Source organism: Falco punctatus (genome assembly GCF_963210335.1).
Source record: "Falco punctatus genome assembly, chromosome: 5".
NCBI classification, from domain to species: Eukaryota; Metazoa; Chordata; class Aves; order Falconiformes; family Falconidae; genus Falco; species Falco punctatus.
In genome coordinates, this window is record NC_137584.1 from 21,761,413 (window position 1) to 21,774,703 (window position 13,291).

The following is a 13,291-nucleotide window of genomic DNA, read 5'->3' on the forward strand; positions in this document are numbered from 1 at the left end:
ATTTTTTCTTGTTTTTTACACTGAAAAAAGGACATCAGCTTTACATAGTTCAGTGTTTCATTACATGTTTATTGAAAAAAAATCCTTTTTTTTCTTTTCCTCACTAGTGATCAGCTGTGGAGATCCAGGTGCATTAGCAAATGGCATTCAGTTTGGAAATGATTTTACCTTTAATAAGACAGTCAGCTACCAATGCAATCCAGGATACCTGATGGAGCCTGCTGGTTCGTCTACCATGCGTTGTATAAAAGACAGCACTTGGAACCAGAGTAAACCAATATGCAAAGGTGTGCTTTTGAACTTAAATACGATATGTTTAATTCGGTAATCAGTGTCTGTATTTATAAAAAAAAAATCAAAGCTTGTTCTGGGACAATTGTCATGCAAATTCCACAAAGATGTTTAGATAAGTATTTGTGTAACATTTGTATTTATTTTGCACATATTTTGCAGTATAATATCAGTCAGAATAGTGACATGAATAACTGCAGTACAAATAAATCACTCTGCAGTTAAGACTATCATAGTGCTCAGTTAAAAATGCTAGGAACAAAGTACTTATTTTCCTTTTTGGCCCTTTACCTTGGATTAGATGTCCAAAATTCTGTAAAGGGATCCTTTCTATAAAAGATTTCCTTGTTGCAGTGGTGTAGTCATCACAAATAGCCAAAAAAGATGCTTCACTAATAGCTGATTACAAGTCCTAACATAAAGGTCATAATGGGAATGAGGCTGAAAGGCAAATAAGGCAGCCTGATGAACATTGTTAGCACTACTACAGCAGCTCAGAAAATAAATTTAACCGCCTAGGGCATCTTATGCTTATAAAAGGACTAGACTGCCAACTCATCTAGCACAGCTTTAAAATAATGTTTAAGTCTAGCCTACTAATTAAATTTTGGCATATAAGTTCAACTGACTGCATCTTCTCTTGTAAAAATCACTGGCTGAATGATTTTATGCTCATGCTTTTTGTTGAAAGAATTGATGTGTAAATGTAAACTTGGTCATTCCAGATTTCGTCATTTTAGGCACTCTTTAAGAATCTGGAAACGGTATTTTTAGTCTTAGCCACTAATTGCCAGTAAAGTCAATGTCCATTGTGTGCTGAAAGCCTTAGAAAATGAGCAGGTGAATGAACAAAGTGATAATGTGTGAACAAAGTGATGCTGAGGGCCTTAAATAGTGCTGCAAAATTAGTTTAAAATTAAGTGTGAATACTTAGAACTGCAGAATCATAGAAACATATATATTGAAATATATCATATTTATTGGAAACTTTAACCTAGCTCAGTAGCCTGTTGCCAACAATGATCAGTAATGAATATGCAGGGAAGAGATCAGAGCTAGGTAAGCTATATATTCTTCTGGCTTCCAGCAGCCTACAGCTCAGGGACTTCCTGAACCTAGAGGTGGTATTTTTGTATTTAAATTGGTTTTCTGTCTATTATAGGCTGCTTTTTCAACACAGGAATGCTTTGTTGGAACTGAACAGAATAAATTGTATTTTTTCTCTCAAAAGTATGAGTAGATATTATGCTGCATTTTCCTAAACCCTATAAAGCCCTGAAATAATAGCTTTCTTTTTGTGACACAGCTATTACCTGTGGCCCCCCTCCACCAGTACTCTATGGGAAAGTGGAAGGATCCGATTATCGCTGGGGTGCCAGTGTCAGTTACAGCTGTGCAGAAGGCTATCAGCTATCTAACACAGCTATTCTCTCCTGTGAGGGTCGAGGAGTTTGGCGGGGAGACATCCCACAATGTTTGCGTAAGTTTTCAGGGAACAGTTGTGTCGGGCTTCACCAAAACTACAATCAGTTCTCTTGGCCTACAGTCAGTTTATCACGGTTTAAAAAGGACTTAGCTAGATGAGGTAATATGTGGTCTACTGCAGGATTCTCCCTTCTTCTTCCAAAAAGCATACCTTGTGAAATTGAGTGGTTGTGCCCATTTGTCTTCTTCCTTTCCCCAAAAGTAATCTCCATCTCTTACTACCTGGTTGGAGTGATCATCATTCCCCTCACTGATAATCTTTTTGAATGTTCTGAATTTGGCTTGTGGTGAGCCAGGTTAAAATTTTCCTTAACACTTCTCCTTTTTTTCTTTCCTGTTTCCATTTCCATTAACAGGTGAAAACAAATATCCTAACCCATAAGATCATAGCCTTGCTCTCCTTAAAAAATTCTTTTTTCTTTCTTGAAAGCAAGTACATACCCTTATATTTTGTTTGTATTTGTTTTTCAACTTCCTCTAAATCTGTCAACGCATCTCTTTCAGTTCTTGAAATCTTGTCAGGACTCTGACAAACATTTTTCCTTTTACTTAATTAGGGCAAAAATTTCCAGCCTACACATCTGAGGGTGACTGATGTGAAAACTGGATACGCTTTGAAGCATTACCATATAGCACTGTCTACTTTAAGATTACTTTGTAATCCAAATTCTAATCAGCATTTGTCTCAATTAAAAAGTCTATTTTTCCAGGTTAAGTTTTATGCTTATAATAACAATAACAGTGACAATTAATTTTAAATTGCTGACAAGAATTTATCTGAGCTAGAATCCTACACAGTTAAATGAACATAGCATTGGCACTCAGTATGCCTGACTTGCACATAAAACAATATAGAATACTTCAGATGAAGCATGTGCAGTTTCTAATAGTTTTGTTTTCTTTCCTTTTTTATGTATTAGCTGTGTACTGTGGTGATCCTGGTACTCCAGCAGATGGACGTCTAAATGGAAAAAGTTTCACCTACAGATCTGAAGTTAGCTTTCAGTGCAGACCACCTTTTATTCTTATAGGGTCTTCAAGAAGATTCTGTCAAGCAGATGGTACTTGGAGTGGAATTCAGCCAACATGCATTGGTAATAACTGCCACTACTTATGCTGTTTGTGCTGAGAATATTCTCAATAAACTACTACACTACCATAAATCTAGCAATTAGATTTCCAAATATAGGAAATGTCTGTGTAATATAAAAATAAACAGAAATATGGTTATGTTTTGAATATAAAAATGCTAGTATAAACACAATCACATATGAAGTAATTTGTAAATGTACATGATTGCTTGTCTGCTGGAAATGCAGAATGTCACTAAGCGCAAGTGCATACGTTTGTTCTATCTATTTTTAGAATCTTTTAGATGCACAGAAGACTTGGGCAGCTTAAGGGCCAGATTCTGTCACTGCAGAGTTAAAAGCATTTGTAAGAATCAATCCTAAATCAGAAAGCTTTTTGGACTTTGTGGAAGTGGCTTGTACAGCTCAAAAGTATGAAATGTTCTGGGTGTGATCTTTGGAAATCCCAATGAACTGCCAAGTACTATTAGTTTCTCCTTGCTAATGTGCAAGTGATAGGCTTTTAGCATCTTACATAATCAGACTAACAGAGAAATGCTGGACAACTGTAATGCCCACAGACATCAGCATTTCATCCATCAATTGGGGTGACTTGCTAGAGAAAATTATTTTGTGTGTTATAATACAAAAAAATCCTCATTTATATTTCTAAACACACACATTCAAATATAGATTGTAGCCCATTTATATTTTTTGCTCTGGAGGAGATATTAGCTATGTGGAAGAGCTGGGGTGGGCATTCTGGGAAAAGATGTAAGCAAGTTTATTGAAAGCAGCCTGTATTTGTGAATTAAGACATTAACACTGAATACAGTTCTTTGATACAAATTCAAAACTCCTTTTGTCCACAATTTTTATGAACTGGGCAATATATCTTACATCTATGTTTTGTAACAGAGGCAAGAAGGTTTACAGAAGCTAAATCTCAGGTCTATTGTGAAGAATTAAATTTGAAAATGTCATAATGATATTTCTATTTATATTTTACATAATATTATATAGAAGGAGATGAAAAATACTATGTCAAAGACATAAACTTTTATTTTACAGCACAGTGTTTATGTTATTGTAAAAAGAGTAGTAGACCATCTGAAATATTTAGATACCATCATTAAGCAATTTGAAAGTTAAGATCAGTGAACAATACGTAGAACTACACCTAGAAATACTATATGATGACAAATGATGGCAAGCTTTTCTGTTTCTAGAGGTTGATAATTTCCCTAAAATACTTCGAGAATTCTTCCTTTTTTCCCCACTGTTTCTTCAGATAAGACATATCTTTAAAAGTCAATTAAGCTTCATGGGTCTTATTAGGAATGGCATTCCAGCTGATGATAATTTGTAAAAGTTCTTGAACTGTTCAAGCAGCTCAAGGTTGGGAGGGTGCTTGGTTTTTATTCTCACACATCAACATATACCTAACTTTTGAAACCTTTGGTAAATATCAGTCTGGTTGAATTGCTATGCTCTGCTGATGGTCAACACTGAAAATGGAAGTTGACCAAGAGTGAGATCACATATTAAATTATTGTATATGATACGTTCAATTTTCCCCTCTAAAGAAAACTAAAAATGGTTACAGATGAAATGTAGTCCCAAGTTGTAGTATTTGTAATGCAGTGTCAGCACAAAAGCAGGCTTAGTTGCCAAGAGGGAATCACATAATACAGGAAGATCCATCAGATCAAGTCCTGTACTGTCTACTTGGTGGATGTGACTGAGCAACACCAAAGAAAATACACCATTAGAATGTGAAGTGGACATTGCTGAAACAAAAATAGTTTCAGGCTGCTTTAAATTACACTCACGAAACTGATGATCAGATAATTACTTACACTCTGTTGGCGTATCTTTTTCTGGGGGGGGACGACACGACTGTCTTTTCATTCTCCAGCAACAACTGACGTAGCAATCCATTTGAAACTTAAGTTTTCTTGGTGACATAGAAAAAATTTCTATCAAGGAATTATTTTACTTGCTATAAGAAAGCAAGTTGATTTGGGGTTTGGTTTTTGTTTTGGGTTTGGGGTTTTGTTAGAAATCTAACTTAATCATTAAGCTGTTCATTTGGAAAGAAGTGAAGAAAAAGATTTCCCTATATGTTCTATCTGCATTGTGAATAGTGGGATATACTATGTATTCAAAAAGGTTTAAAAGCATAAGCTTAGCAAAAATTAATGCAATCCTAACTCCAAATTCTACACTGCCAAAGATACCTGCAAAAATTATCCTTAAATAATGGCAATGTACTGAAACAAAGTGCTGTAATTATTTTGGAAATTTAATTGTAAATATAAATTTAATATATAGAAATACACACACTCCATTAAAAATTCAATCATTGTCATCACTAGATATCAATGAAATTACTAAATCTTTGCAAACAGTTTTAGAGTGTTATTTCCATACCGTAATAATATCTATCATGTTTCAAATTTTACGTTAGATCCAGCTCACAATACATGTACAGACCCTGGTACTCCACATTTTGGAATACAAAACAGTTCAAGAGGTTATGAGGTAATTCTTTCTTTTGTCTATTAGCTCTCTAAAATGAAGATGCATTTAATAATTATGAATATATGAAATTATCTGTAGACCTAAACGTTTGATGTAAACCTTAGGAAATTTCCACTCCTTTTAAACATACACTTATGCTTCATTCCAAGTTTTTATTGGGTGGTGGGTTTTTTTTACATAGAGCTTAAAGAAAGAACTTTTAATATTGCCATATATCATGCATTCAATCCTTTAGGAGGCTTCAGTTGGGATGACTTTAAAAATTGATTACCGAATATGATATGACATGATATAATTACTTTGCTTTACAATCATAATTCTTTCATATATTGATGAATAGTTAGTAAATATCAAACAACCAAAGACCTGTCTGATGCAAAGGCCACATAGTCCGTGACAAAAAAGTCAGCAAGTGGCTTTACTAAATTAACAATTCATGTTACATTTTATTCAGTCAGAGAAGATAAAATTATTCTATGTGTTGGATCCTCAGTTCTCTGTGGTGAATGTCTTTTCTCTAGTTTCCGAATTCCTCACAGGTTATTAGCTTACTAAGTGACAGTCAGAAAACTGACTGAGGAAATAAAAGTAGATGCAACACTGACCAATCCACAGTCATTATATGGATTGATTAGCCTCATGTGGATAGATTCTTCAGGTATAAATATTTGTTATTGGAAAATAGAATATGTTCTGTTTGGTTTTCCTGCTTATTTCTGAACAAAGGGCAGGCAGTGTTGGTATTATGATCAAGGTAGTAGAACTGATTTTCAGAAAGTCCTTTCTGTAAGTTCCTCTGGTTATTGGTACCCTCCCCCTCCTGCAATTGTGCTGTCATTGCTGTGGCTGTCAGCTCTTTGCTTCACTCATGCTCCTGCCTGGTTCATAAATTCCAAGGCCCCTCTCCCCCAACCACATCTTGTTGCCTCACCCCTAAAGTGGTTCTTCTGGTAATAGGTGCAGTCGCCTGTCTGCTGTCTCATCTTGACCCTGTACGTGTCCCCATCATCACATCAAAAATTATACTAAACTTTGCACCTAATTTGATCAGAGGGTTAGGTTTTTTTCTTCCCCCCCCCCCCTTTTAGCAGCCTCACAAGTTGTCTTTAATACCAGAATTGTACTGGCGGATTCACTGTTCTGACATCCGTTGAACATGAAGGGTCATCTTCTCTTATCGTCCACCTCTGGAGGCAGGTCTTCATCTGTTCTGTATTTAGTCTTTCTCAAGTACGTGCTCTTACTGTCAGATCACTATCTGGTACAAGATAGAAACTTCTCTCCAATTACTAGTGGTGTAGATTTATTTTCTTTTTTTCCATATTTGATTAGTGGGGCTTCTTGTGTGTTTAACTTAGCCAAGCTTCTATAAACCAGGTTTTCACATCCTTTCCTTGTTATAGAAAGGTGTGATGACAGGCAGAAGACAGACCTTTGAAGGTTTTTCCCCTACCTACCAGCATCCTGTCTTGTCCCGTTCATTTTGTCCCTTCTCTTATTCACTGCACTGTGACTGTTAGGAATGCCTCCAATGTTTTTAATCCAGGTATTACACAAAGGATGCACTACTTTCATTTTTAGTTTTACCTGTAAAATGAGAAAGAAATTGTAACTGTAACTACCTTGAACCTAGACATTGTTTTTTTGCTTGGTGTTTTGGAACAGTGAGGAAAGATTTGCAGCTCATCGTTACTTACTGATACCAGAATTGGTAATCTCACAAGAAGCAAGATGACAGAGTAAAGACCAGCCATACTGTGTTCTACTCTCTACTACAGACATGCTGTGTCTCTTTGGCAGGGCAGAGAGATGAAAATGTTTTAAAATAGTTATAAAGAGATAAGTCTAAGAAACCGTATCAGTAATTTGACCTTTAAAAATGCCAGTGAATTTCCCAAGCCACTTCAGGAAGAACTGGTGTTGCATTTGCTGAACTTCTATCATGATAATCTGTTTCTATGGAACAGAGTATATAGTTAACAGGTAGCCACTTCTGAAGATACCTGCCTATTTTTAATGTCCATTGGAGTTCTTCTGTGACATTTGCAGTGTAGAGCAAACTGCATTTATATGTCTGCAAGCTATTTTACTAATATGAATTGGTCACTACTCATTTGCAACCTACTTGCATTTTTCCATGTGATATATTACTTTATTAATAAGTCATATAATTTCAAATAATATTAATTTTGGTGGGTTTATTTTCCCCCCATTTAATCTGATCATATTTATTGCCAAGATGTTTTATCCAAAGTGAAAGCAATGCTTTACTGATCAGCCTTGCATCCTTAAATATCTTGGCCTGGAGTTGTATTCTGGTTACTTTCGTCACTACCATCAGTAAGTCTGTTTTAGTAGAACTTCCACACAATCTCTCTCTCATATGTTATGAAAACTCTTCATCACGTGCAATTTTGTATCCAGTTTTCATGCTTTTCTATTTTCAGTGCAAATCTAAAGAAAGTTTTCTGTTACTTTACCTTTTCTTCTGAGAAATGTCATATCACAGTTGACCATAAGAAGGCTTTCTGTAACACTACTCTGCTAGTTGAATATCTTGAGTAAAACTTAGGTAGTTTATAGTACAAGTGCAGTGTAAGGAATTGTGGGCTCAGGTTTTCTCTGGTGAATTTGTTTGTAGATGGAACAGTTCTTCATAGTTTTTTCTTTTTCCTTTTTCTTCTTCAAAGCATTTTCAGTCAAGTCACACAATGAGAAATCTTTGAAAGAGACTTTATAGTCAAGTTGTGTTGAAATATATGCAGTGACGTACAGGAAAGAGAGACATCTCAGTCATTTAGTTTGCTTCTGTCACATTGACAAACTAATAAGCTGAAATGCTTTAAGTGTCATTCTTTTCCATGTGCAAAGCCTTGTCAATATTTTTCTACTTACTGCTTTCAAATAAAGTGACAAAAGATCAATTTTTCAAACTTTTCAGTACATTAAAAAAAGAAAAAAGTTTAACACTAGAAACTTTAAAAAGAGGACATTTTTATTTTTGAAAAAAATCTCTCTAGTAGCTTATCACCATCTTGATATCTGACTATGTGTGATGGATACCTCTTTTATCTAATATTCTGTTTTGATCTTAGGTTGGGAGCACAGTCTTTTTCAGATGCAGAAAAGGTTATCATATTCAGGGATCTACCACCCGTTCTTGTCTTGCTAACTTAACTTGGAGTGGCATACAGTCTGAATGCATACGTAAGTCTGGTTTCTTATCTAATGAATTATAATACTGTGAAATTTTAATAGAGTTACAAAGTGATACATGTGGAAATTCATAGTAAATTGTATGCTAGAAAAAAGTAAACTTTATTTAAAATGATATTTTAAAATGTTTTTTTGTTTCCTATTCTAAGACCAAAGGTGTATTTGGGATATTAATTTGAAGGAAGATTTATCAGATTTTTTTGCCCCATGAAATTCACAATAATTCTTACGAGTTTTACTCAAAAAAGTCTGTCCCCATTACTGCATTAGCTGCTTTAAATTGATCTAGGTTTTTTATGTCTGCTGGATTAATAGAGAGCAGAAAGTGGCCTCAAGTATGCATGGGGCTATTTGTTGGCTAGTATTTTGTAAATCATAAACTAGAACTCAGCAAAATTCATCTTTTCTGGGCTATGCATGGGTATGCAAATGATTATTGTATTTTACAGCTCTGTGTGGTTGGAGGACATCAAATAAATATTGTATTAAAATACACTCAAAAGCTAAATGTAATTAATTAGAATGACCTTAGAATCTTATCCTTTTTCAGATTATCTTTGGGTTGTTATAAATGAACACCATGGAGCACAGAGAAGGAAGTATACTAAGCAACCATATCTATTAACAGTGTACTATGACAAAACCTTCCTATGGGACCTTTATTTCCGTTGAAATTTATAATTAATTTATTTAGCACAATAACTACTCTGTAATTTTCAAAACATTGAGTAGAAGCAATGCTTGAAGCTGTGACAGTACAATAACTCACAGGACCAATCATTGCACCATGTACAATACAATACATTTTAACTCTTCTGTTTGCTATTGTGATTTAATTTTGGTGTATTGTTTAAAAATATGTGATAGTATCAGTTCCATCTTCCCACAATAATAAAACTGTATGTTCAGAGTGTTACTTTTACAAGTGATAACCATGACATTTCTAAAAGGTGTACAAAGTTTACATAATGAAAGGGAATAAGTTGGTATGCATTTGTTTCAAGTTACATGCTCTGATTCTATGGAAACTTTACTACCACTTCTTCTAACTCTAAAACCCCCTTTGCAGCTCACGCTTGCAGGCAGCCAGAGACACCGGCACATGTAGATGTGAAAGCAATAGATCTTCCTACTTTAGGATATACTTTGGTGTACACCTGTCAGCCAGGATTTTTTCTTGCTGGTGGATCAGAGCATCGGACATGTAAGCCAGATATGAAATGGACAGGAAAATCACCTATTTGTAAAAGTAAGTCATTATTCAATTGATATGTTGTGCCCTACTTGGTTGGATTTCATTTTCCTTGGCATTTTTATTTTATATAGTAGGATTGTTTTTTGCTATTTACTATTTAAAGACGCATGTGACACAACAGCTTTTACGTTGTGAAAGAAACAGAAAAGAAATCAAAGTGAACATAGCATCTAAAACACATGGAGGAAAACAAGGGGGTACGTGTGTGTAAATGCACGGGTACACATACATAAATTTACCCCTAACAACAGCAAAAAAAAACCAAACCCTAAGCAATATAAAATATTTCTTTTAACTGTACTTATCTTTATGTCTCAGATTCAAAGAGCATTTCATTTTATTCAGTGTTTAATGTATAATTCTCTATTAGGAACAAAAAAAAAGTTATTTCACAGGTTGGCTTTTAGATTTATTCAGGTATGCTTTTTGTCTAAGAAAATATAAAATAAAAAGAAAAATAAATTAAAATAAATACATCTTTGCATTCTGATTTATATCCATGTAAATTTAATATAGTTTTGCTAGAGTAACCCTAAGTATATAGTTATGAGGGCTAAATTCGCTGTTCGCATGCATATAAACATGACTATAAGTTCCTGGTTCAGAAAAAGAAAACAAAATTATATTTAGAGTATGAATAAATGAAAAATAATCAGATGCCATGGGAAAGATGTTTGAAACATTATTTTTAATTGCAATATGTCGAAGAATGATAAATAGATTTGTTTGGGAAATATTTGATTTTTCATTAATGTAGTAGACTTTTTGTTTCAACTTTGTTAAAACTTACGATCAACACATAAATATTTATCTTATTCTAGTTCCCTAAACAGGATTTTTCATGGACACTATATGGTTGGACTTAATGATCTTAAAGCTCTTTTCCAACCTAAATTGTTCTATGTAACTAATAATTTGAGATAAATGATCTTCAATGCTTTTTGTTAATTTCCTTTTTTTTTTCAAATTAAAGATAAAATATAGAGAAGGTTTCTATAAGAAAGAATTATTTTTTTTCATGGACTTACAGTCTTTAGGTATAATTTTTCTTGAGTGCACTTTTTCTGCTTTCTTAGCCTTTGATCAGCCAGCGAATTTCTGCTCCGAAAGATAAAACACACACAAGGCCAAATCTCCCAATGGGACTGTAGCCTTTTTAAAGTGGCTAATGATATGATGACAGAACTTGATCTGGGGTCAATGGACATAACTCTGCTGAGTGTACCAGAAATGGTGCCAGTTGTGATCCTTTCCCATGATATCTGATCCTGTCATCTTAATCCATCTATCTGGCTTTTGCTGGTTTGTGTCATAAATGTATAAATCTTTATTAAAACAATTTTTACTATAGTTAATATACTATTATTCATAATTAGATACAGTATTTGTCCCCTCTATAAGGCTCTCTTTTATAGCACTGGGACTGATATAAAAATTTTAGGCCTAAAGGTATGAAATGCTTGGCTAGCCAAACAACTTTCAACAGTAATAATGTTGTTTACCTAAATTATTTTCTGATAGTTTTGTGTAAGTGTATAGGTTTGAACATTTAAAGTATTGAAAACCAGTTATTTATGTTTTAAATATGGTTCTATTGAATAAGAGATGATTGCATCCATCAGGCATTGTTTTAACATTCTTTTTTTAAAAAAAAAACAACAACAAAACAAACAACCGAAGAAATATGTTCATGAAAATGATAATTTGTCTTTTTACTTGTAGGTAAAGGAGTGAGAGAAGTTAATGAAACAATAACTAAAACTCCAGGTTTGTATACAAGAAGAGTTTTAGATCTAAATAAATTAAATTGATTTACACCCTAGACTGTTATGGATAATAAAACTATTTCCAATATTTAACATAAATATTTATTACTCATTCCGAAGGAATATAAATCTTGATATCTTTCATAACAACAGGTGCCATGTAAAAGTTATTCCATGAAATTCTTTCCCAAATATTTTTTTTTAATTTCTACAGTACCAATTTTGCAAATTGCACAAAACCCCCCATCAAGCCAAAAAGGTAACTTATACATATGGAAACCCCAGAGCTGATGTAGCTTTATATCAGAGAGATTGCTATAATGGAGAGCCTTATAATGGGTGTAAACTATAACTGCAGGGATTGAGTTCAGTCAGAGGTCTGCCTTGTACATTGCCAGTGGTATAAGACACCACTAAAAATACCCTTAAAAACAGTTTTGGAAATTTTGATGACCTTCATTTCATGGAAAGTCTCAAGGTATTCTAAGACAGGATTTCATAAACTGTGTGGACCACCACCAGCAGGGAAATATTACTGCTGCTCTTCTGTGCCTCCAAATGAGCATGTATGGAATTAAACTTTTTCTCCTGCCAATGACAAAATATACAAATACATCTGAAAAATCCTTGATGTAGATCTTCTTGGGTTCAATCATTTTCAGAACATGAAAGGCTTAATATTTTTTTTTACAGACGTATTTAACAATGAGCAGAGTTTTCACAAAATAAATGAGCTTGTGACTCTATCTTCTGAATTTTAGCAAGCTGCAGGGAAAAGAAGATTAATGGTTCACACTCATGGCAGTTCACAGAAGGACTCTGTAGAGTAGATGGGATAAAAAGGTATTTCTGCTAATAATTAACCTTCCTGGTGAGTTTATTAGTGAGAGTGTCAGGTGAAACCATAAATGAGTTTTTCTCAAATGTATTGCTTCTACAGACTCACAATAAAGCAGGATATAAAGTACATTCATTGTAATTACTATACAGTCTTCAATTATTAGAGGATTCAGCTCACCAACACCTAAGGTGTGCATTAATCTGCTACCACACATATATTGAAGTTTAAATGCCAATTTTATCTATCTATCTATCTATCTATCTATCTATCTATCTATCTATCTATCTATATCTCAATTCTCCAAATATACACATTATGCAGAACATCAGTATCAACTCACACTACATCATGTTCCTTATAACTAGTTGTGATAAGTACTATTTAAAAAGCATTTAAAAAAATATTATGATTGAAAATTCTAATAGTAGTAAGCAGAGAACTGAAACTGGGTAACAAATGATAGTAATTAACAAGAAAAAGTTTTAAGCTGTTTTTAAAACCCAAATCTGCACTATTATTTGTCTTTCAAAATAGTGAATTCTCTGTAGTATGGAACACTATGTATTTTGGAGCATTTTCTTTACCTTGCTATCTTGGCTTTTGGCAGAATGCCATTTGCTGCTATTTTATTTTTTTTTAATGGAATGAAGCTAATGTTGCTAAACTAGAGATTTTTTAAAAGAATAGGTTCATGTTCTGATTTCCCACCTTTGGATATCTGAGTACAAATTATGTTTATTATTCTTTTTTATTGAATTTCTATTTTTTTACCAGAGTTAAATTTTCATAAGCAATAGTAACCGTTTTTTTATAGTACTGTAAA

The 13,291-nt window shown here is 33.7% G+C and overlaps 1 protein-coding gene across 6 annotated transcripts in view; it reads left to right on the forward strand.

Annotated features, from left to right (window-relative positions):
• Positions 1–13,291, forward strand: part of CSMD1 (CUB and Sushi multiple domains 1) — a 1,231,811-nt gene that overhangs the window by 1,192,149 nt on the left and 26,371 nt on the right. For 5 of the 6 annotated variants that reach the window (XR_013928146.1, XM_080387724.1, XM_080387722.1 and 2 more), the window contains 7 exons: positions 108–287; positions 1,598–1,771; positions 2,697–2,870; positions 5,317–5,390; positions 8,486–8,597; positions 9,676–9,855; positions 11,584–11,628. Coding sequence is in view for 5 of the 6 variants with exons in the window: in XM_080387724.1 (XP_080243850.1) it covers positions 108–287; positions 1,598–1,771; positions 2,697–2,870; positions 5,317–5,390; positions 8,486–8,597; positions 9,676–9,855; positions 11,584–11,628 (939 nt within the window). In the remaining variant the exon portion in view is untranslated. The remainder of the gene's footprint in view (positions 1–107; positions 288–1,597; positions 1,772–2,696; positions 2,871–5,316; positions 5,391–8,485; positions 8,598–9,675; positions 9,856–11,583; positions 11,629–13,291) is intronic. The other variant, XM_080387723.1, reaches the window with a different exon arrangement.